We start from the raw sequence: 25,375 nt of genomic DNA, 5'->3' as shown, positions 1-25,375 counted from the left end.
AGCAAAATGTCTTACCTGGTACAAATCTCGACATTTTGGGGTCTGGTTAAAATAAACCTGGCTTACAATTTCCAATTTCTAGGAGCTGCGTTATGAGGAAGGTCCCTCTTCCTTCCCAGCAACAACCGACGTGTTCTTTCTCCCCCGCTGCTGGGCTACTTAAGGGAGTATTCGTACAAAACGCTCAAAACTGGTCTTTTAAAAGAAAAATCCAGAAGACGGAAACTTGGCGGGACCGACGCGGCTCGGGAGGGCGCTCCCGGATACTCGGCGATCCCGACGCCAGCGGGGGACGACGGAGACTCCGGAAAAGGTAAAAACCACCGAACTTAAATTTCATCAATGAAGAGGCGGACCCAGGGCAGCTCCTTTCACCGCCCCCGGGCCTCCACGCCCTCTGGGGGCCGCGCCCGAGGCCCCTCGCCCGCCGCGGGCCGGCCGGAAGCCGCTGGCGTCCCGCGCGGCTCGGGAGGCCGCGGAGGGGGCGGCCTGCCCCCGGGCCCGTCGGAGCCCGGGGCCGCGAACCCGCGCCGGGCCCGGGGGGGACGCCGAGGCCCAGCCCGCCCCGCCCCGCCCCGCGCCGCGGCCCGGACCCCCGGGGGCGCGGCCCGCCCCGGCCCGCCCTCGCGCGGCCCTCCGCCCCGCGCGCGGCCTGGGCCCCGCCTCCCCGGGCCGACCCCGCTCGGAGGCCGCCGGGAGCCTGGCCCGCCCCCGGGGCGACACCCACCTTCCTCTCCCGCCCGCCCCGGGGCCGGGAGGCTGCGGGCCGGGACGGAGCGTCGCGGGCCGCGCCGGCGCGCCCGGGGAGGCCTCCTCTGCGCTCGCGTCCCACGCGCACACGCGCTGCCGGCGCGCGGCCTCCCGGGCCCCCACGCGGAAACGCTGCCGGGAGCGACGGGCGCAGCCGCCAGTCGGGGGCCCGAGTTCGCCCGCGCCCGGCCAATGAGGCGCGCGGAGGTGGCAGGGGCGGGGCCTGCGCGGCGGCGGACGCGGGCGCCCGCGCGTGGGAGGGCCGGAGCGGGCGCTCGCGCTTGCGCTGCATGGGAACTTGCCGGTCGGGCAAGCCCTGGCCCCGGGCGCCCGGGCAGCGGCTTCCTCGGGACCCCAGGCCCTTCGGTACCGAGGGGCTCCGCCGCCCACTTAGCGGTCGCGGAGGGCGAGGGCCGCCGGAATCCGGCCGGGGACGGCGTGTGTGGCTGCCCACGGGAGGAGGGCAGGGGCCGTGGGAGGGAGAGCCAGGGAGGCTTTGCAGAAAGACCGTCCCTGTTCGCCTTGCCCGGGGTCCCTTTTCTAGCCGGGGTGGACGTGACAGTGTTCTTCAAGAGATGCTCTCCGCATAGTAATAGACCTTGAAGTGCTCGGAAGAACGGCGATGCTAAAAGCTGGAGTGTTGTAGCCTGCGGCCAGCACTCGGGGAGGCAGGGGCAGGCGGATCGCTGAGTTCGAGGCCAGCCCGGCCTACACAGTGAGGCCAGGACAGCCAAGGCTGCACAGAGCAACCCTGTCTCGAAAAACATTTATATTCTGGAACGTTGGCACCGTTCTGGGGACTCCCCCAGGTGTGCCCACTCACAGCTAGTCTTGCCACCCCCGCATCTGTAAGTGGGTTTCCACGCTGAACATTCACGCTTTACCCTGCCTGACCAATGACGGCCAGTTCCCTTTCAAGTGCCTCAAACCAACCAAGCACCTCCAGAAGGGTTTGAAATGTTGTGCAGCATTATTCAGCCAAGGTAAATGAGAATTTCTACGTTATTGTCTAAACAAAAGGGCTTTCATTTTTCAATTCCCCAGGTTCGTATGGAAATGTTACTAAACAACACAAAAGAATAGTGACCACGTTGCTTATGCGGAATCCAAAAACCTTAGGCCTCCAGATAATTCAGCTAAGAAAATAATTTTCTCCAAATAAAAAGCCTCAAAAATACCACCATGTTCGGTTTAGTAACGACATTTGGATATCGGAGTGTTTGCTAAGAGTCTACAACAGCAGACTCCCTGAACAGTAGAGAAATTGTTCCAGCCCTGAATGAGCTGTATTTATCAGTCAGCATAAGCAAACACCGAAGATCTGGACTCCTAGTGTAAGTTAGCCCGCAAAAAGGTGCGACAGGAATCTTTAATTTTACCAGACTGGTTAGGAAAAAACAAACGGCCAGTTATTTTTTTACTTCCACAGAAGATGGGGGGGAGGCCTTTAAATCCAGCAAAAACATTCCTAGGAATTGGCATCTTGACTCATGGGTGATTAAATATTGAGATAGAGCACAAAGAATGTTATGCATTTACTCCTTGTAAAAAGCTCCCCAAAGGGCTGGAGAGGTGGCTCAGAGGTTAAGAACACTCACTGTTCTTCCAAAGGTCCTGAGTTCAATTCCCAGCAACCACATGGTGGCTCACAACCAACTATAGTAAGATCTGGTGTGCAGGCAGAATGTTGTGTAAATAAGTCTTAAAAAAAGTTCCCCAAAAGTAAAGCAGTACCCATCTTAGGTGGTTAAATTCAGAGTCAGGGGTTGTCTCTTGGCCAAGCAACACTAGAGAAACCAAATTCCTAAATATTGTTTTCATATAGTGCCTTGAAAATGAAATCTGTTTAGAAAGAGGCTTGAATTTAAATTCTAGATCTTCAGAGATCCTATAGAGTTTCCCGCTCCGTGAGAATGAGCTCGTTTGACAAATCATGGGATAAGGAAATAAAACCCGAGGTTTTTTCATAACCATAAAGCAATTGCATGTTTCTTTTTACATCCAGCACACACACGGTGGGGGAGTCTCTTTTTTTTTTTCTATTTGACCTTTTTTTGGTTTAAGATTTTAAAATTTTTATTTCATGTGTATCAAGTGCGCATATATGGCTTGGTGCCTGTGGGAGTGGGAAGAGGGCATGGGATCCCCCAGAACTGGAGTTAAAGGTTATGAATCAACCCAGGGACTCTGCTCTTAACTACTAAGCCGTCTCTCCAGGCCCTGACGACTTTTGACCCCATAGCAGATTACTGTCCTATTCCATAATGTTGCTATCTATATTGCGTAGCAGTTTTACAGAGTAAAGCTTTCCAGACACTTGGCAGGGTGGGTTTGAAGGAGGACAAAGATGGGAGCTGGGAAAGAGGTCAAGGGAGATAACAAAGCAGAAGCCTGTCAGCCGGAACCTGAACTACGATGTCCTCCAAGGGGCATATAAATTCCTCCTCTAGTTTTCTTCAGTCCGTCTTCCTACCTCCTCATAGGAAAATGAGAAAAGTTCATTTTGTTTTAAGTGGTCTCGTGTCTCGTGGGCAAACCCAGGGCCTCCACCATGCTCGGTAAGAACCCAGCCACTAGCTACAGCCGTAGCGCCTGTGCTGAAACATTCTAGTAAAAACAAACAGAGCCAACGCCTGCTCCCTTGTGTTTGAGTGCAGTGGAGGTTTTGGTTCCTCTTAAAACTCAGTTATGTCATGTAAACACGTTTTTGTTTTAACCCCAAGTGTGGGATATGGGACTGCTCTTACTTTATCACAGGGGGCGCGGTCTTTGCGGGCTGCACAGCTTAATTCTGAGAACTTGGAGATAGTAGAAATACCAGGGCCCAGAGAGGGGAAGAAGCGCCAGTGAGGGACACGGGGGTGGAGGGGCGGCTTCGGGGAGACATGGGGGCTGGAGAAGGAAGGGGCTGCTGGGTGTCCTGATGACTGAGGCGGCCCCAAAGAACCCTCCACCCTCAAGAACCGATTTGTATTTGGAAGCGCTGATTCCTGAGTGTCACTGATTTCCGCCTCGACTGTGGGTGTGGGACAAAGTAGAGGAGCCGCGGCCCTAACGTCTTGATGATCTGTTGAGCTGTGTCCGCTACTCACCGTGAGCACTGTCCAATCGGGGGGTTGCTGTGTTTGGTTTCCGGTAATGGGGAGCAAGCCCACCGCCTGGCTTAAGGTAAGCAAGTGCTCCACGTGGGCCGCTGTCTCCTCAGCCCACAGTGAGACTGATAAAACATTAACGAGCTTAAGACTGGCAGTGAGTGCGGCCATGCTTTAGTGAATTTGGTCATCTCTTCCGCGTGTTCCTTATTTAAGCAATGGTGCAGCACAGTTTGTTAAAAGAAACCGTGCTAGGAAGAAAAGTTCTGTGCCGTGCCTGAAGAGCGGCGCCCGGAGTCTAGGCAACAATCGGCCGCTGGACCACGGCCTGCACTCAGTATTGGCTCCCATCTATTCATCTCAGCCTTAGGCCACCCACGGGGGAGAGGAAAGGCCTTACTGGTAGCAGTCGCTAGTTACTGGCTACGTTTAACAGTAAGGCTTTTTTTAATTTAAATAAAATTAGACAGTGTTAACTGGAAAAATAAATTAAATTATGAGATGAACTACTAATGAGTCATCTAAAAGGGAATATGGTTTCCTAATGCTTGAGGAAGAGAAAGACTTCATTCTTTCCTGTTGCCAAACGCTGCTATTAAAGAACAGGAAGTTTGCTGAAACAAGTCAAGAATTTAAATTGTGACTTAGGCTTTTATTTTTTCAGAGTTGCCTTTTAAATTGTATCTGATAGTTATATAGCATAACACCAACAATCCTTTGAAGTAACTGAGATGTTGGAAAACAAAACATCTCACATTGCAGATAGTTGCCTCAGGAGTTGATAAGCCAATTCTTGGTTTTTAAGTCATTAGGCTCAGAAGAATGCAAGTTAATCACAACATGTGTTGTTCATTGACATTTATCAACAGTGTCCTTTTAGCTCTCCCTTGAAAGTTGAGGAGAGCAGGGCCTTCCTGTGACTGCACCTGATACTTCTTCCTTTCTCATTTTAACCAGAGGAACATGTTGGCCGGAAATTGTGACACCCATGGATTTTCGTGTCATGTATCAACTTCTGTTTACACACCTCTTTTGATTTTAGAGGCAGAGGACCAGTTCCCTTTAGTGTATCAACCAGGGATAAACATAGAGAACTGCCATATGTGCTGTTAGGGTTTTAAATTAAATGTAAATTGCTATGTGAGCATAGTTTAGAAATATTCTTAAAAGCTCACTGAGAAATAGCACATTTCTCACTAAACTAAGAATAAATATTATTCCGTTTTATCCTAGTGATGTGTATCTAGGTGAGTAAATTATTTTTACTGACTTTGAAATACACAAATAGACATGCTATAATATAGACAAGCATACGGTATAATTCTATTTTTCTCCTTCAGCCACACTAAAGGTTCCCTGTTGTACATCCCATCAAACAACCTGCCCGACTTGACAGTTTCCAAACATCTCTACCTCCAGTCTAACTCGTTAAACGCCCTGTGAGTCCAGCAGTGGGAAGTGTTAAACAAAGAGCTTCTGTCCCTAATCTAAAGAATTTAAGAATTTTACACACACCTCACTAGATATTAAGGAGATCCTCTTTGGTTGAGGCTTAAATAATTGGGCAATTACGCCATTAAATGAGTAATGTTATTAGGAAATGAAAGTGGCTTTCACTCTCTAGAATGAAAAGGAGGAGAGCTAGCATATTTAAATGAAAGACCATAGAAAAAAACATTAAGGTCTGGTGCTATTTTTAATTGAATTTTATTTCGATGTAAGGATGAACGTCTTAAAAAAAAACACAAAGTAGTACCAAAATGCCCACAATAAAGAGTGATACTCTGCTGCCCCCTCTTTCTTTACTCCATCTTGAACCACTGAGAAACCATTTTTCTTGTGATCATTTTCTCTAGATCTCTAAATGTTTACATTGTTATATTTATTTCATAAATTATATTTCTGAGTTCTATATTTTAGGCATTATATTTAGAGTTCATAAAATAATAGATAGAAACCTCACTCATATCCCCACCTTGTCTTTTTTTTCATTTTTAAAAATTAAATTCTCTAAATTCATAGAGTATAATTCCCAATATTTACTATTTATAGCACAAAGACAAAACAGTGCTTGAATGGAACACTGGGATAACCTAGAGGAAATCTGAGCATGTATTGTAGACTTGGTAAGGAATTGTTTGCTTTTAAAACACTTATAAAATTATTAAGATAACAATGAATGGAAAGTAATAGAGGGAATGTTAAATATTTACTTCATATAGTAACAGATAAGTCCTTTTAAGATATTAAAATCAGAAATTTGAATTTGTCTACCTGCACCTGAGCTTTCTGATTTCTTCTTTTTGTTTTTGTTTTTTGAGACAGGGTTTTTCTGTGTGGTCTTGGGTGTCCTGATATTAGCTTTATAAACCAAGTTGGCCTTGAACTCAGGATCCACCTGTTTCTGCCTCCCAAGTGCCGGGATTAAAGGCATGTGCCGCTACCCCCCCAGCCCCGAATCATATTTTTAAACATTTATTGTATGTGTTTGTGTAGGTCAGAGACAACCGAGAATTCATCTCTCCTTCTACCGTGTGGGTCCCAAGGTCTTGTAGTAGGTGCCTTTACCTGCTGATCCAGTATTTCAGTATTTCCTGAATATATTTTATGTTTCAGTAGCTATATTTTTCTGCTCACGATTTCCAAATGATAATTCTTTCAAATTCTTGGTAGCCATTGTGATCCCCAAAGCTATTCAGTTTCTTCTAATCGCTGGAATTTATGATAATAGAAGTTTTACAAATGTGATTTAAGATTTTCAGGTGGAGAAAGTCCCTTGGACGGCTGGGTGGATCCGAAGTGTAGTCACAAGTTCCCCATAAAGCGTAGTCAGGAAGACTGACAACAGAAGAAAGCAATGTGATGATAAGAGCAGAGGCAGAAGGCAACGTCATACAGGGCCACAGGCCGAAGAAGGAGGACATCCTCCTGTGCTCATTACTTCTCTCCTGGCTGTGAGCAGATGCTCGACAGGAAGCAGCTGACGGGAGGAAGGGCTTCTTTTGCCGAATGAGTTGATTGTACAGCCCATCATAGGAGGGAGGCCACGATGGTGGGAAGGAGGCTGCTGGCTTGCTTCTTAGCATTGGAGGAAGCAAAGCAGGGACAGGAAGCCGGGCCAACCCGTGAATATCAGGGCCCGCTCCTCTCCCTCCCTCCCTCTGACTAGGTTCCACCTCCCAATTTATTCCACACTCTCCCACAAGAGCACCAACAGCTAGGGACCACGAGTTCCAACAGGAGCCTGTGAGGGACATTTCATATGCAAATCATGATATTCTCATATGCTCATGAACATCTTATACTGCAAAAAGCATTCGGTCCAACTTCAAAGGTCCCTTTGACAGCAGTCTTGCAGTGTCAACCCTTCAAAAAAGTCTAAAAGTTTGAGCTATTTTTAAAGAAGATTTACATACTTCCAACATACAATAAAACAAAGTAACCATTGCCATTTCAAAAGGGGGTGGGGCAGGATTTCGGTAAAGGCAAGAAAGTATAGAACAAGAAAACAAAGCAAGAAAACAGCTGAGAGTGAGCTATCCCAGAAGCAGAAAGAAGCACATGGTATATACTCACTCATATAAACATATAATATAGGATAAACCTACTAAAATCTGTACACCTAAAGAAGCTAATCAAGAGGGAGGACTCTGGCTAAAATGCTCAATCCCTTTATCCAATCTTTATCCAGGAAGACAAAGAGGATGGACATCAGAAGAAGGAGAAAACAAGGAACAGGACAGGAACCTGCCACAGAGGGCCTCTGAAAGGCTCTGCCCTGCAGACTGTCAAAGCAGATGCTGAGACTTATGGCCAACCTTTGGGCAGAGTGCAGGGAAAATAGTAAGATCTGGAGAGAACAGGAGCTCCGCAAGGAGAGCAACAGAACCAAAAAATCTGAGCACATGGGTCTTTCCTGAGACTCATACTCCAACCAAGGACCATTGATGGGGATAACCTAGAACCCCTGCACAGATGTAGCCCATGGCAGTTCAGTATCCAAGTGGGTTACATAGTAATGGGAAGAGGGACTGGCTCTGACATGAACTGATTAGCCTGCTCTTTGATCACCTCCCCTCAAGGGGGGAGCAGACTTACCAGGCCACAGAGGAAGACAATGCAGCCACTCCTGATGAGACTTGATAGACTAGAATGAGAAGGAAGGGGAGGAGGACCTCCCCTATCAGTGGACTTGGGGAGGGGAAGAGGTGGAAAAGAGGGAGGAAGGGAGGGATTGGGAGGGGAGGAGGGAGGGGGCTACAGGAGGGATATAAAGTGAATAAAGTGTAATTAATAAAAAAAAAAACAGCTGAAATCTAACAGGGAAAACATGAAACTGGTAGACTCTACGCTTAGCATCTTCAATGTTTGGTGACATTGTCTGCACTCCAAAGGCTTGGTTCCCCCCACCCCTCCAGGCCTGCTGCCTGCCTCCCACGGGGCCTCTCTGGAGGCGAGGCCTGCAGGCGTCCTCAGATTTCTGGCGTTCTGATATCCTGCACTCTCTACCGAAGCGTCACCTTCACAGCTTCATGCACAGTCCTTTTGGAAACGGTGCAGAGGATCTGATTCTGCTACACATTGTCTAGCCTCGGGAGGGTTCTGGAACCTTGAAGTGCTTCTCTTCTGTGTTTGAACTCTCCTCCAGTGCCTCCAGAAGCAGGCAGCACTTCTGACACTGAGTCACAGCTAGAGAAACGCATTCTAGACTGGTGAGAGAATTGATCTATGTTGTCCAAAGCTACCACTTTGTGATAGTGTATAGAAAACAAGGACAGGTGCCATTCCTGAGAAACTTCAGAAAGCAGGCAAAAAAAAAAGCCATTTAAATATGTATAAAGATTGAAAACAAATTCACAGTCTAACAGGTTTTGTTGTTTTAATTGACAAATGTGTTATTGAAGGGATATGGCCATAGCTTAGTGAGCAGCTGCTTGCCTTGAGTGCATGAAGCCCTGGATTCAACTTCCACCACCTCAAAAAAATATAAAAGCAACAAAGGAATTGAGTATGATAGGGAAAATTGATTTTTAATCTAATTGAGCTGTTTTCTAGAAATCTTTTTTCCTTTGTAATGAAGAAACTAATTTGTAAAGTGTGCATGTGGTTTTGGGTCAATCAGAACAAATCTGTGTTGGAGACTATTGAAAAGGCGTATCACCTGCAAATATTCATAGACTGGTAAGTGTATGCTGTTTGTGAAATCAGAAGTTTTCAGCCACCAGAACTAGGGCTGGTGCTGGTGTGCAGAGCACAGCCAAAGAGATATTCTGTCATCGGGATATCTGATTGAGAAAGCAGCTCCTGAGCAATTGCTGTCACAGTCGGAAGGGCCTGTGGAGCTGGTAGATACTGTCATTACCCACTCACTTCCCTTCAGCCGCCCAGGGGTCTCTGTTAAAGGTTGTTAGCCATGGCCAACAACTAGCCCAGGTGTTCCTGACCACCTGCCCCAAGGCCTAAATCACCTGTGTTTCAGAGCTCTAAGTCATTTCAGAAGGACAATGAGAAGACTCTGATCTTACCCTTCCCACCACTGCTGGACAGCTAGGTGGAAGCGGTATTGAAATGAGAATGAATTAGCAGCAAGAGCAGGACATTCTTAGAGACGTATACAAAAACACTGCAAACAGACTTCTGAAGTTCTTGCTTTGCCCGGATTTGTACGGTGACAAATTTAAGACTGAGCTTATTCAAATAGGAATAAGTGTATTGAAGACTGTATTTGAAGCAGCAAAGAGGCAGTCTTTCAGCTGTTGATACATAAGCCTTTCTAGCACAGACCAGCATGGGTGAAGATCAGATAAAGCTATAAACACAGTAATAAGATAATAAGAGAAAAAAGAATCCAGACAAAAATTTACATTTGCAAAACTATAATTTTATCCTTCCTTACCTAAAAAGCATTTGAAGCCGAGATGGGTGTATCCCTAACTAAATTCATTGCTTAATAAAGTGGGCACGGTGTCATTTTGTTTTTGTTTTTTTGTTTCTGTAGAAGTTCTATTTAGGCATTGTCATCTAAACCTTTCTGTAGTCTTTAGGTGTTAATGATACCCTTTATTTTCTAAATAGCTCTTTTAATATACTGAACCGACGTGATAGTCTAGTTTCTGGTTTCAGAAGTTTAGGGATTAAGCAAAGGTTTTTGTTATAGTCAGTAGACCATATCTGCGTTTATATTCCCAAACTGTATGGTCATACTTGGCAAAAGCAAAGGGCACACAATAGAAAGTGCATAGTGAGTTACTAAGTGAGACTGTATGTGCGCTCAAGGACTGTAGCAGAAAGGGGACTATTTGCTGCGGCAGAGGAAAATGAAACTGCCAGGAACCAACCCCGGAGGGGCTGCGGGCCTCCCTGCCTGCCGTGCTTTCTCTCCAGGTAGAGCAGGAGAACCCTCCGCCAGCTGGTGGGGACGCGCTCTCTGCTTCTTTGAAATATGACTCTGAGATGTGAGAAACGTAAGGTTGTTTATTCTTTGTTTCTGTTTTCTTTTTCCTTTGAACTAAGTATATGCAACAGAAATGATGTTTAGTGAATCCTGGCCTTAGGAACATTTCAGGAAAAAGCAGCAGCAGCAGCTTTTCAGCTTCCAGCCATTGGCCACTTCCTGCTTGAGAAAGCTGTTCTGACCTATGGGAAAATGACAGGCTCTGTGAAGGATGGTTTTTCCAGGCGCTACCCCTTAGACCAGTGCTTCCCAGCCTTCCTAATGCTGCGGCCCTTTAGTGCAGTTCCTTGTGTTGCCGTGATCCCCAACCAACCATAAAATTATTTCGTTGTTACTGCATAACAGTAATGTTGCTACTGTTGAGAATTGTAATATAAATGACTGATATACAGGGTATCTGATATGCGACCCCCAAAAGGCAGGTTGAGAGGTGCTGCCTTAGACTAAACAGTACAAATTACTAACATATGTTAGGATCCCTTTCAGGCTACTAGCTGTAGCCAAATTGCCCGATGAGTCACGAGTGATCCAGGTAAGTCCAACAGAAGAATCACACCGCTAAACTGTGCTCATTACAGTGCATTGTTTCCCTGGAAAGTGTAGTTAATATACTGTGATTGTGGCATCAAGGAAGAAGCAAATCATAGTCATTTACTTTTTGCTGAGCCCTAGAACGCCCTAATCTTTTCAACAGTGGCCGTATTTTTCTCAGCCCACATATTTATCTCCTCTAAACTCAATTCTTCAAACCCTTCTGAGAAAAGATTGCCTTCTATCACTTTCCTAGTTAAATTGGTGCCCATGACTTCAAGATCTGCTTTTTTCTTTTCTTTTTCTTAATAATTTATTCACTTTATATTCTGATTGTAGCCCCTCCCTTTTCTCTTCCCATTCTCACCTTCCCTTCCTCTTTCCCCATCCCCCTCCTTGCTAGTCCACAGAAAGAGGGAGCCCTCTTCCCCTACTATCTGACCCTTGCCTATCAAATCTCACCAGGACTGCCTGGATCCTCTTCTTCTGTGGCCTGGCAAGGCCACCCCCTCCCCACCACAGGGGAAAGTGATCAAAGAGCAGGCAACAGAGTCTATGTCAGAGACAGCCCCTGCTTCCCTTCCTAGGGAACCCACATGAAGACTGAACTGCAGAGGCTACATCTGAGCAGGAGGTGTAGGCCCTCTGCATGCATGGTCCTCAGTTGGTGCATCAGTCTCTACAGGGCCCCAGGGTCCAGATTTGCTGGCTTTGCTGGTCACCTTGTGGAGCTCCTATCCCCTCCCAGTCCTTCTATCACCCTACTTTTCCCTAAGACTCTTGTGTTCTGCCCAGAGTTTGGCTGTGAGTCTCAGCATCTGCTCTGCTGCTCTGCTGGGTGGCGTCTTTCAGAGGGCATCTATGGTAAGCTCCTATCCTTTCCCTCTCTTCAACCTCTCCGGGGTCTATTCTATTGGTCCTTCTGAATGAAACAAGACCTGCTTTTTTCAGGGGTAGAGTTTTTTAAACTTTCTCAATGGAATAAGATAGGTTTTGACTTTAAACTACAGTTTTACATATAATTTAAAATATGTTGCTTTAAAAAAGCTGGGGGGAAAAAGCTTTGATCTAAGCAATGTTCTCTTAGGTGGAACATTAGCAAAGTGGCGTAGGCCCCACTACTTTTCAAGGAATGATTAGATTTGTCAGAAAGTCCTACCTCCTTGCTATAACGCACGGTCTTCATGAGCACTGTTTCTGGCTCTCTAGCCCAGCATCTCCTTCTGTATTTGAAGCGGCCCTGGGTAAGCCAACGTGGACAGTCAGGGTCGGCACTGCTCTCCCCTTCTCGTAAAGGGAACTGACAATTTCATCTCTCCCCTGGACTGGAGAGTGGGGGACACATGAGGCTGGGTTGAGGCTTTCAACAGGTCTAACAGTGTCTTTTCTCACTCCCCTTCCTTAGTGCTCTGGTGGCAAAACAGGCCTGGATAAGGGTGAGAGAGACGTAGAGTGTGCGCAGTGGAGTTCCCATCTTGGACCTCTGTGGTTTTTAAATTAGAGATGTTTAGTCTCTGCTTTTACTCATCTTGTCTTACCACCAACTCTAGAGTAATAGGGTAAGAATTAGATCTGATCTGTTGGATGGATGTCCAAGAAGTAGAGAACAAAAATTTTAAGAAGTAGAAATAAGTGATACAAGAAAATATGAGTGAAAACTTAAGTTTTCAGGTTATATGTACTCGTGAAAATCTACACTGAAAAAATAAAACTGTTTTCCTTTTTGTGCTCCTATAAAATATCAGAGCACAATTTCACACAACTTGCTGAAAAAAAATTGTTAGAAACTACTATGCTCCAGGCAACATACCAAGCCCCAAGTACACCAGTAACCTGGGGTTATAGAGTGATTAGTTATAATAGTGAGCATGACACAGAAATAATTTACCCAGGAGAGTGACAAACTATAAACAAATAAAATAATAATTAGCTAAGTAAGTAAAGCTTGGATGAAACTCTGTGAAGGGAAGAGAGGGTGCCTTGGTCTAGACTATCAGAGTGGTAAAATACTCAGGAATAGAATAGCCTTTCGGGGCAGGGGCTGGCATGAGGCTTAGTTGGTATAGTGCTTGGCTAGTTTGCATGGATCCCTAGGTCTGATTCTCCAGTTCCTTATAAAACTAGGAGTTCAAGGTCATCTTGATCGTCATAAGACCTTATCTAAATAAACAAACAAATAAATAAAAGCTTCTTCAAAGGCTGATATTATAGCATAGTGGTAGAGTTCAAGGTTCAATCCCAGAACCAAAGGTGGTTTATATGAGTGGTAATATTTAGACTGTTAGCTGTTTGGGGCTAAAATTCAGCCTGTACAGTAGTTTCCAGAATGATAATGTTTCTTACTATATGGAATCTCTGTGAGAGTTAACATGAGTATCCAGAACATATCAAATAAAACCTAGAGGAAGAAAAGACCTGAGGAGAAAATGCTCCAAGCAGAGTAATAAATACAGAGACTTTTGAGATAGAAAGAGCACTTTCAGTGAGAGATGGTAGAGGTGAAATAAGGAGTATGTAAGTGGAAAACGGCGAAAGGAAAGAGATGAGCTGGAGAAAGGAATCAGGGCTGTCTGTTGAGGGGATTATTTTCCAAATGCAGTGAAAAGCATCGTTTTAAACAAGAACTATCGACATTTTGAAGGTGGAAATAGCAGGAATAAATGAGGGATTGGATAAGAAGAGTAATAAGATATGAAAGAGTAGAGGGAAGACCTATTAGGAAACCTTGTATTGAAATGGTGAAGGCTGACAGAGATCCAGATTTAGAAAGACATCTATTTTGGCTATTTTGCGTTTGAAATGCCTGGAGACATTTAAAGAGATGTCACAAGATATTTAAAGATGTTGAGTTTGGAACTCAGAAAGGGAGTCTAGCTTATTGATACAAATTTAGGAATTACCAACAGATGGTTTTGAAGTATGAGAATGAATAAGATCATAGAAGGAAAAGACAGAGTGAAAAGAGTACAGAAATTCTAAAGTAAGGTCACATGGAGAAGGAGGAGAGTGAGGAAGAGTTAAGAGCCAGAGGAATGGGGTGTCTGCTGTGAAATTATGCCTTCTAGAAAACCCAGGGAAGCTGAACCTACCAAGTCTGTCTGTCCAGTGTGGTTGCCTAAACAAGACCTGAACAAGGATGATACCAACAGACATGCCAATGTGGAAGGTAGAAATCTCATGGGTACCAACCCTAGACAAAGAACTGCAGGCAACTAAGGCATGCTGAGAGGGGAGATTAGTGTTTCCTAGGGAAGAGGCCCCTGCTGGTTATCCAGTACCCAGTGGTCTGCTCTGAAACCCTCTGCATACAAGTAACTTTATAATTGATTGGGGTTAACACTGAAATTGTTCAATTGAAGAGGCCAGAGGCCATGACTTTGAAGAGAGAGAGCAATGTGAATGGAGGTTGGATATTTTATAGGAGCTGTCGGTTTGAAAACCAGCTCGTGTGTTTGAAAATCCGGCCCCAGCTGTTGGTGCTGCTTTGTCAACTTGTGGGGCTCCTCCGGCAGAAGTAGGTCGCTGGGGGGGGGGGGGGGCTGGAAGGTTAGCCAGCGCTTGGTTCCAACCCGCGCTTGCCGCCTCTCGGTCTCCTCCACGGGGATGAAGATGCCCGACTGCCTGCTCTCCCCAGGCCACTAAGCCTTTCCTGCCGCGGCTGGGGCCCAACGACCTTTCCTCCCGTGGGTCGTTTCTGTCAGTTTTCTGATCACAATAGCACAAAAAACAACAATATTCCTCTCCAGTAATTTTCTCTTTGAGACAGAGTCTCCTGGAAGGCCGGGCTGACGTGAATTTGCTAGGTAGCCACGGCAGAGGATGGCCTGGAACTCTGGATCCTGTTTCTCTACCTCCCGAGAGTTGGCCTTCGCGTTTGCACCACGGCGGCTGGTCGCACTGGATCCCCACAGGCCACGACGTGAAGGCTCAGATGCCCATCTGTAGTGGCACTGAGAGCCAGTAACGGTGGCAGGTTGGGGAGGTGGGCCTGGTGGAAGCGCAGTCATCAGGAATGCGCCTCTGAACAGGATCCCGGAACCCCGCTCCTTTTCTCCCTTCTCCCGCTCTCTTCCCAGCTACCACTCCCAGCCCGAGTCTCTGCCCTACCAGGTCCTCAGCAGTGGGCTGCGCCACCGCAGGGGGAAACCTCCGAAACCATGGCGCCAAATAAATCTTTTCTCCTCCGAAGTGGCTTATCTTGGGTGTTATGTCACACAGAGGGAAGCTGGCGAACAGTGACTTGTGCCCATGAAGACATGTTACACCACAGAACACTTGTCCTGTTCCTAGGCCACTCTTGTACCTAAGCCTACAGGTGTTACCCAGCTACTTGTTATTGTCCATTCACTTCTGACAGTTTCCCTTATTCTTTTTCTCATGCCTGACTTTCTTTACACACTAAAACAAATATTCGTATCAGTCAAGTCAGAATACAAGTGAAAAGCAAAGTAAAAATTAACAAATTATTATTATTCTCTTTAATAGTGACTTTTAAAGCCACAAGTCAATGTATTTAGATTTTTTAAACTTACTGATTAAGTGGTAGAAGATACCAATTTAAATGTTGTGTTTTTCAAGATGTCTAGTTAACATCCTGTCATTTTTTTATTTAACTATCTTTCATTTTCTCACTCACTAAACGTTTTGACCTAGTATGTTTTTATTTCAATGTACTTATTTTATATTTGATAACTATTTGTTTCTTTGTACCAGTATGTCTTTTGGAAGACTGAATTGTATAGATTTACTTACTCAAATACCACTTTGGGTATTTTGGTTTTGCTGATGTGTTTAAGAAGGAATTAACACTAATGAGATCTGTGACTCACTTTCATGTGGTATGAATATGTGGTTTGAGTATAAAATTGTCCTGAAGTCTCTTGTGCTAAAGGTTTGATTGCTAGCTGATGGGCTTTCGTCCAGACAGACTCTAACTTCATCACTAGATTTGCCAAGTATTGACGAACCCGTGGCTGCATGTAGGGAGCCAGCTGGAGAGGAGGAGTGCCCTGGAGGCATGCCCTGGAAGGGAGTAAGCTTGCAGGAGGTGAGCAGGCCTGCTCTGCACGCATCCCCGCCATGCCTTACCTTGATGCAAGCCCATAGCGGTGGGCCGGGGACCGTGTGTGGAGGTCTGTGAAACGATGTGCCAAACACGCTGTGCCTCTCTTAGCTCCCTTCCTCAGGGTATGGGAAGAGAGGAAAGCAGGAGGTTGTAATACGTTGGATGCAGGGCCCACTGTACCAGTTTAATTTTTATGTGAGTGTGGAGTTTTAGTAGGGTGAAACAGTTCTGATAAACGTCTAAAAATTTTAAGCATAATTCATTTATAATGAAATAAGTTTGAAATTTTGCAGAATAAAGTTCAGAAAGAAAGGAAACCCTGTTATAAAAGATGAAAAAAACCCACAAAACAGCCTCTAAAGCTTCATCAATAAATACATGCCCTGTAGCTTGGGTGTATGGGACTCAGTTGTTAAGAGCACTGACGGCTCTTGTGGAGGACCCCAGTCTGTCTCACAGCACCCATAGCAGACAGCTCACAACCCCCTGTAACTCCAGCTACAGGGTAGCCCGATGCCCCTGGTCTCCACAAGAACCTGCACTCGTGTGCGTGTGCCCATGCACAGGTACACATAATTAACATTAGCACTATAAAAATAAAGGCATGTCCTATAATTTCAAATAAATACAGCTAGGCTTATGAGTGTTTGAATTTCGCTCTGGAGTGCCAGTGGTTATGTCCAGGGCTTCACATCGGCCGGCAAGCACACTTGCTACTGAGCAATGACCTCAACTTCTACAAATGATTCTTTGTTGGTTTGTTTATTATTGTATGTGTGTCTGTGTGACTGTGTGTGCGTGTGCTGAAAACATGTGTGCCATAGGGCACCTGTAAGAGGTCAAAGAAAAATGTTTAGGAGTCAGTTCTTCCATTCCACCATGAGGTTCAGGGATTGAACTCAGGTTGTCAGGTTGGGACATCCTGCTGCTATATATATTTATACATACATACATATATGTATATAAACATATACATGTATAAATATGCATATACATGTATAATATGTATAAATATGTGTATATATGTATGTACGAATAAATATATGTGTATTCATATATGTGTATATATGACTAATATATGAATTCACACATATATACATGTGTGTGTGTGTGTGTGTATGTGTTTTTGAGATTTGGTATCACTGTGTCACCCTGGCTGGCCAAGAACTCACTAGACCAGGTTGGCCTCAAGCTTGCAGCAATCCTGCATTCCTGTGTATGTGTGTGTATTTGTGTGTGTGTCTGTGTAAAGCAAGTGCCAAAAATATTTAGTGAGGCATTACAAAGTAAGTCCCTCAACCCTGTCACAAGGGAGGCAGTAAAGGTTCAGACCGTGCTTGGGAGCGTTGTCACCACGTGTTTAAAGAACGGGAGAGGTCTGCCCCGACTTGCTGCCAAGCACGTCGCAAGGTTGACCTGTGCCCAGCGCTGCTCACAGAGGCTGGTCGCCACAGCGGCTAGCGGCTGACATTTGTAATACTGCCCAGCCAGATCTCAAGCTGTGTTGCAACTGGTGCTCCGGAAACTTGCGTGCTCTCTTCCCCATCTCTGGCATTGTTGGTTCTGCTTTATAAAACTACTTGCTTTTGACCTTAGGTCATAATTTAAAATTTTATAAATATAAAAATCACTTTGATTTTTATAAACATTAAAATGCTCCGTCTTTACTATGCTTCCTGACAGATACACTTATTCTGCGAACATCTATGCTCTGGTATAGCATTCCATGTCCACAAGCATCTTCTCAAAGAACGGGCAAGTCACAACAGAAGCAGCTAACCATGCACGAAATGCTGAGTGTCTCAGGCATTTGAAAGTCTCTTTTTTAACTCTCATAGGCATGTCTGAGAAGAAAATGACGTGAAAACGTCATCCTGACTCCACTCCCACCCCCGTCCTTTATTGGAACAATTCAGGGGCTAAAAGCAGGCCCCAGAGGCCCCTTGAAGCAACCTGTGCTTAGAGGACAGACATGAGTTGTCTGCAGGAGACACTAGGGGTGAGAGCACGCAGCCTTTGGAAGAGGACCAGGAGCTGTGTTCTCTCGGTTCTAATGCCTGGGAGAACGGTCTCTGTCCTATGCATGGAGAGCTGCGGAACAAAGCTTCTTCCTGTCTCCGTGAGGGGATCTGATTTTCCAACGTGGCCAGTTTTGCGGTGAAATAACAATTCTTGAACGTCGGCCCAGAGCAGAAGCGATGACATCACCTGGGAACTTGTTTGCACTTGTTAGAAATGCAACTTTCCAACCTTCACATCAATCCTATGAGTCAGTTCTTTGAAGATGAGAGCTAGCATGCTGTGTTCTCATGAAGCCGCCATGGCTGTGGAACAGGACTGAGAACCCCTTGGTTAGGAGAGAGCTTCAGCCGACTTACAGGGCTAGAGAGATACGCCACCTGACAAGATGCAGTAACTCTCACAGCCATCTGGAAAGTACAGAAAGTTGAAATGCACACAATAAGCTCAGTAATTTTAGGGAGACTCTGACCAGTCGGGAAAGAAGGGGTGAAAAATAAAGATGGACAATAACTTTAATCCCGGTAACAGCTCTGTTAGTTTCTCTAATAAAACTTGAGACCTAAAGAAGTTACATAATTTGTTCAAAGTCATATCACCAAGAAACAGAATCACAATTTGAACTGTGGACTATTTAACTGTCTTTCACCTCATACGTCATATTCTAATTTTGTCTTAGGTATACCTCAATTGTTTCTGTAGAAAAATGCTGTACAGTTGGGCTTTGTTTTAAATTGTGATATAACATTACAGGGTTCACATAAGGAAAGCACATATGTCTGCATGGATATGACAAATGTGTGTGTGTGTGTGTGTGTGTGTGTGTGCGCGCACGCGAGTGTGGGGGGGGGAGGGAGAAAGACAGGAAGAGAGAAGATCACTTTATATATAGTTCAGTGCCCAGCTAACACTCAGTTACCCCCAGAGCAGCAACTGGATACTCGTAAAGGCCTCTTTTCTCCTTGAAGGTGACCGTAAACTGGACTCCTGTGATAATTGATCGTTTTTCCTTGCTTTGATAATTATTCTCAAACCGTGCCATTTTCTTTTCCTGCCTTGAACTTTGTAGGAAAGAAGTCTTACTGTGCATGTTATTTTGTGCCCTGTTCCTGCTCAACATTGTACTTTGTAACATTCACTAACGTTATATACTGTCATTCATTTTTATTATCTGTATAGTTTGTCACTGAGTTCCAGTAAACATTTTTTCCTGGGATTGATTTCTTCATTCTGTCCCTCTCCTAGTTCAGGAATTCAGTAAAGGATTTATTGCCTCACTTATCCTCATGTCTCCTAACTATTCTCTATTTCCAGGCTCCCAGGCTGCAGCTAGAAGACTCTTTCTAAAAGTCAACATTGATCGCTTCCCTTCTGTTAAAGGAAGCTGTGGAGAAGAAGAAAGGCTGGGAGATTATCAGTCACCACACTATTCAGACACTGGGGACTCTTTTGAAGACTGGGAACTTTATTCTACTGGCAATGAAAAGCTCTTTCTGACTGATGGTCTTTACCTTCTAGTCTCAGAGACTCCTACCCCAGAATCCCCAAGCTATCTGATTAGACCCTGATGATTAGACCTTCAATACAAGTAAGTTTTCCAGGCCCACGTTATGCTCCGTGTACAGTCCACTGGAACTTTAACCAAACAGTGGCTTCACCTCGTGGTTAGCATAAAGCTGGAAGCACGTGAGAATGTGAAAGAGATAAGAAGGTTTCTTTCTTGCTTGTAGTACATGGAATGAGAACACTGGGGACAGGTCCTAAAGCAATGCCTCTCTCCAAGTAAAGACAGCGAGGGCTTTCGTCAGAGAATGGTCACCAATGTGGAGGTGGGCACGTTACCGGACATCATGTTCCTTACATCACATGTTCGCAACTGGCAAGTGAGAACAGTGCCTGCATATGTGAGAGTATAATGAGCTCAGGTGTGGCCGAGCTGTGGCCCATGGGGCCACCTTCTACAAAATTGCTTAGTCGCTCTGACTTGGTCCTCTAGATGATATGGTCTTCTAGCTTGCTCATTATGATCTCTTACACTGATTAATGCTCCACTTAGGAGATGTGCTAATTTTGAACATATGCTATATGAAGAAGCATAATATTTTAACGTGATCACGCTCAGGGATATGTCCTCCTCTCCATACGGTGATGAATATAAAGCCCCTTGCTCGCGTTATTGAGAGAGATGTTGTATTAGCAGTTAACCCCAGTGATTATTTCTTCTAGTTTAGGGTGGCCCAGGTATTCTTTGCTTCTGTCAGCATAACTTTAGCCTCTGCCTGTTTCATAACATCAATGGCCTACTTCCTTGTATCTTTGTCAGTTTTTTTATGTAGACAGTGTTATTGGACTCTAATAAAGAGTATCATCCCAAGATCTTTAATTGTATCTACAAAAATCTTTTTTTTTTTCAAATTAGATCACATTCATAGGTTCTAAATAAATACATCTTCTAAGAGAACACTGTTCAACTTCTGGTAACCTAAGTTGATTAAGTTACCTATTAATATGTCTCTAAACTATTATAAATGAAGTTGCTCTAGCTATGTCCGTAAAGCTTGGTAGCTTTCTTGTTTTCTTACAGTCTCTGAATGCCCCTGTTCTAACAGTCTTAATATGAAATATAGTTAACTTTATCTTTAGCAGTGATTACCCATAAAGAGATTTTTTAATTTTGGCAGAAATTCCTGTAAATGTTGATCAGTCTACACATAAGTATCAGAAATATTTTATGTGAGTTGAAAACATCATAATGCTAAGACAAACGACTTAAATATTTCTTATTTGTGAAGAAATTAAGAATCTTCATTTTTGTTTCCCAAGACGGTAACTAGTATGTGAGCCGAGGGTGCATCTCCATGCTAATAGAATATTTGCCTAGCCTAAAAGGCTCCGTGTTCAGCCCCAGGTACCAAATTACCAGGCAAAAAGACAGACAGACAGACAGACAGACAGGTTGACTTCATTCTATCTTTTTGCTGTTGTTCTGCTATCTCATTAGTATTTGCAAGTAATATTTATGCTAAATTTGATATATTTCTCTTATATGGGAATAGCCACTGTTGACCATTTCACTGACATGGAAGTTACATGTCATTCCTCAATAAAAACAAACAAACAACAAACAAACAAGAATAAATCTATCTCTTGGCTTCCTTACCACCAATCTGTTCTGATAGGTCCAGCTTTAACAGAGCTACTTGCATATTGACCAAAGCCTCTGCCTGTATTTACATGTGTGTGTCTGGATGCCATTCTATGAGGAAGTTCTTTGAGGAATCCTCTTACAGGTAGATACTCTTTAACTCTGGGCACAGCTCAGTGCTTTCTTAACCTTAGCAAATATTCCCTCACTAAACAGTGCCCATGGGGAAAAAGTAAGGAAGAGAGTATAAGCAGTTCTAGAGAATGACATTTCTTAGAAATGGTTTTAATGAATTATTATTTTTATTTGTTGGGAACTCTTAGAGTTATTATTAATCACACTGGTGGTTTTTGTTGAATATTTGCTTCTTTTACTAAAAAATTCTAGGAACAAATTAGACCTACAACTTACTTATGAAAGCCATTTAAAGCATGAGTCAGGCTGTTGACACTTGGCAAGATTACGAGAAAAGCAAGATTCTTATAGTGCTTTCCAAATGCTTCTAGATAATGGTGTCAAGGCTTCTTTCTTTTTTTCAAAAAAGCACAGAATTGTGTAATGTGCTTTGTCATTACTACTCTAGTCTTTGGCAGTATCTGTAAGTCAAATACCTCCCTTTACTTAAGTGTGTGTGTGTGTGTGTGTGTGTGTGTGTGGCTCTGTTTATTGGAATACCATTTCAAAGTAATTATATTTGAAACTTTGAAATGGAAATAAATACCTTTGGAATTTTTGTTAATGCTAATTTTATATTTTTACTTTAATTTGTTTCCTTAATTTTCATTCTAATAAGTCTGTTTCTGAAATCAGAGTTGACAAACACTCTTTTGAAACCATAGTTTCTTCACCTTGGATAAAATTCTCCACAGGATGAGGTTTAACAGAAGACATGGTAAAAATTTTGTCAACATCGTCACAAGCTAAATTGTAACACACATACACACACATCATAGAGCATGTAAACACACACACACACAATCAAGGCATAGAAATGCTACTTTAAAAACAATTTAAAATCAAATATGCATTTTGTAAGTCACTTTATAAGTAGTATTAACCAAACTATATTATTAGCATTCTCTTAAAATTTTCTACTAGTTTATATTTAAAAGAGAGTAATAATTCTTAGCCAAGAGTGTTTACTTGTTAAAAACACCAAAAGATAGCTGCTAGCTGGCACTGAAGCACTTTAATGTCGGGCTTCTGGACTGCTAGCCCAGTAGTCTGCTCTGTTCTTCCTCATCATAGACGTTAGATACAAACTCTCCGGCAGCACAGCTGTTTTCAAAGGCAGGAACAAGATGCCACCAGACAGAGCTTTCTATTTGCTTCTTTTTCCCACCAATAGAAAGGTAATCTTTCTCAAGTCACCTATTTTATAGATTTCCTCCTGCAAAAATATGTCACAAGACTATCTCTCGCTCTAAGGGAAGTGGAGGAAATGAGTGTTACAACACATAATTATGCCACGAAACATAACTGGCATAAGGAAGTTTATCTGAAGGAAGGGGAGAGCAGTTAGGGGGCAGATGAATGGACATGTGGACAGGAAGACAGATAGACAGAGGCGGGCAGAGCCATGAGAGCACAGAAGGACAGAGAGAGAAAATGTGGAGACAGAGAGAGAGAGGTCGAGAGAGACTGAGACTGAGACTGAGAGAAGGAGACCCGAAGGTGGCAGGCTGGCCCTTGTACCCAGCACACACCTGGCACATCTGGCAGTGGCAGGTGATGATGTAAGACGCAGCTAGGATCCTAAAGGCAGGCTAGTGGGATCGCCTGTGAACCACCACTCCTCCCTTCTTGTTTAATCAATGACTAACTTAGGAAGGGGAGGGGAGGCAGGAGTGAGGACATGGTAGGTTTCTGACTGCTTCTCATGCAAGACAAGTTAAGGTATATAAATGCAGGTTCATTGGAAGCAGCTCTTGGCTGCCATGCAGGGGTGGGGGTGGGGGGAATGAGCAAGAACACCAAAATGTTTGGATTATATAGTGAAGGTTGAGGGGAAGCCGCTGCCCCTGGGCTGGAAAGTTTAGGATAGAGGGCAGGGTATACCAACCATACCCTGCATCAGGTAGGGACCAAGGGATGCTGGAAGGGCCTGGAGGTGCTTGTCCCGGGTCTGAAGCACTACATCCCTGCCTTTTGTGGGTAACAAATTAATAAGGGATGGAGTGTTCATCTATGACTGCTTCCTGCTGACATCAGAGGCTTCAATATTGGGGGTGGGGAGGGAAAGCTGTAATGTTTGCCATGTCCAGGAAGAGCAGGCTGTTTTACTTGCTCTCCAGGATCTCTGAGACCGTCTGAGGCCAGGAAGAAAATGCAGGCAGTTGATACAGTCTGTGAGGTTAGACTGGAGAATCTTAGGATAGCTGCTTTGGAGCTGTCTTGGTTGCTTGAAGCATCTGGACTTGACAAGCCACTGGAACATATGTATATGTGGGCAGAAGACAAAGTTGAGTGGGTTGGGGAGAAGATTGTTTTTTAGGTATACACTTGAAACTTTTAAGCTTATGGTTTTGGTAGTTCTGGGGAAGGAATCCCACCCTCTGAAATAGGAAATAGGTGAGAAATTTAGGCTGTTGATTGATACTACTTATTTGGAGTCTATTTGACCCATGAAAGGAGGATCCATGTGGGTTTCCTGTAGCTTACAAGAATCTTTTTAAGTTCACAAAGGAGACAAGTTTTAAACATGTTAGCATCACCACTGTTTGTAATCTGCAGTGAAATACACTGTAGAAGAAGGCAGCAGACACATGCATTTGTGTCATGGCACAGCAGAGGGTTGGGAAATGATTTTCGGTTAACAGCATGAACACTCTTTAAGGTGAGCTCAGGGAAGACAGAAGCCTTCCATGAAGTAGAAGAAGCAAAAGCTGACTTGATCTTAATTTTCAGTATGATTACATACCATGAAAGAGGGGTTTCTTCTTTTTATCCAGAAGACTGTGTATATATATACACACACACAAATCTAGCACAATGAGAAACAATTTTTAAGTCTATTCTTAAAAAACAAACCAAAGTAAATTAAAAATCTTGGGCTAGAAACTATGATAGCGGATCTTATGGTGGAATGTTTTACCAGGGTTGGATTAATAAGTCAGAGCTCCACTGATTAATGTCAAAGCTTTGAACAGTCTTAATACTACAGTAGCATAGCAACAGGAAGAGATCTGAAGCAATTTTCACTCCTTTTCTATGCATTGCCTTCTTAGACCCTCAAACACTTTCTTAAGTCATCACAGCCTAAGCTTCTGTGCCCTTAGGCCTTACGTAAGCTTTACCTCCTTCTCCCTTACCTCCTTCTCCCTATCCAAGTATTTACCCTGAGAGATAGGCGAGATTGTGGAGGCAGTTGTCACAGTTGTCACTGTAAAGCAAGTTGTTTTAGTTAAAGGGGAAGTAAAAAGTCACATCTGAGACATGGTTTTTGAGTCTGGTTACGAGATAGACTGTGTCGAGACCTAGTGGGAGCATCTCTAGGAGAATGAGGCTTAAGGCCTGGTTTTCAAGCATGAGGAGGACCAAGAGCATCTGAAGGCCGTTATCCTTAGCATGAGGTCTGTGAGTAAGACAAACCTGTCTGCCTTTTTTAATAAGAGCTCTAGTAGTAGTTTTAACTAGCTAATGAATTGGCTCATGAACTAATGAGGTGATAGATTACCTTGGGTTAAGGAGTTAATTGCATGATCTCTAGCTGTCAAGCTGTCATTATCTTAGCCGTCAATGTGAGCAGAGAGCTAAGAAGGATAAACTGTAATCTAAATGAATCTAAGTAGCCTATGTATCGATTGAAATGATAGACACTGATCTACAGTCCACTGCCTAGACAGTTGTCCCAGGTTCCTGGAATCTCCACGTCAGTGTGGGCAGAGGCAGTCTGGCCACCAGGCACAGAAAACGAAAGGCTTTTTTCTGTGGAGGAAGACCACAGGAGAGACTGATCTCACTCCTTCTTCAGCAACACGAGACAGTAACTCTCCAGTGTCCAGTTTGTCCAGAGTTCAGGATGGGTCCTAGCAGCAGGCACTGGGGCAATCTGCCCAGGGGTTAGCTTACCACAATCCAGGGCTGAAGTCATCTATCATTGTGTCCATATCTTCTCATAGACCTTGGGGAGTAATTGTTAGGATTGGGGAGTCTCTGTCATGATAAGTTTAAACATACTAAATGCCATATGCCGGTGCAGGTCTCTGACAGGCTTGAGGGCTAGCATATCTGAGCTGAACAATTTCTGTCTGTCTTTAGTTATCTGCTCTAAATTGTGCCTTGTAAACATAAAACAGAATGTTATGATCTATAATTAT

General features: G+C 44.2%; 1 protein-coding gene and 1 long non-coding RNA gene across 3 annotated transcripts in view; one reads left to right on the top strand and one right to left on the bottom strand.

The window, feature by feature from the left end:
- Ugp2 (UDP-glucose pyrophosphorylase 2) overlaps window positions 1-882 on the bottom strand; it is a 50,118-nt gene extending 49,236 nt beyond the window's left edge. The window contains exon 1 of one of the 2 annotated variants that reach the window (XM_021654331.2): window positions 728-882. Coding sequence is in view for 1 of the 2 variants with exons in the window: in XM_021654330.2 (XP_021510005.1) it covers window positions 16-34 (19 nt within the window). In the remaining variant the exon portion in view is untranslated. Of the gene's footprint in view, window positions 1-15; window positions 315-727 lie in introns of those variants that run through there. The other variant, XM_021654330.2, reaches the window with a different exon arrangement.
- Window positions 883-1,026: 144 nt separating this feature from the next.
- Window positions 1,027-20,287, top strand: LOC132646693 (uncharacterized). Its single transcript, XR_009584946.1, has 2 exons — window positions 1,027-1,733; window positions 19,226-20,287. It is a non-coding gene; the product is annotated as an uncharacterized LOC132646693 (long non-coding RNA).
- Window positions 20,288-25,375: the final 5,088 nt, after the last annotated feature.

The sequence above is a fragment of the Meriones unguiculatus genome, chromosome 12, assembly GCF_030254825.1.
Source record: "Meriones unguiculatus strain TT.TT164.6M chromosome 12, Bangor_MerUng_6.1, whole genome shotgun sequence".
NCBI lineage: Eukaryota > Metazoa > Chordata > Mammalia > Rodentia > Muridae > Meriones > Meriones unguiculatus.
This window is presented reverse-complemented; position numbering and strand designations above follow the sequence as displayed.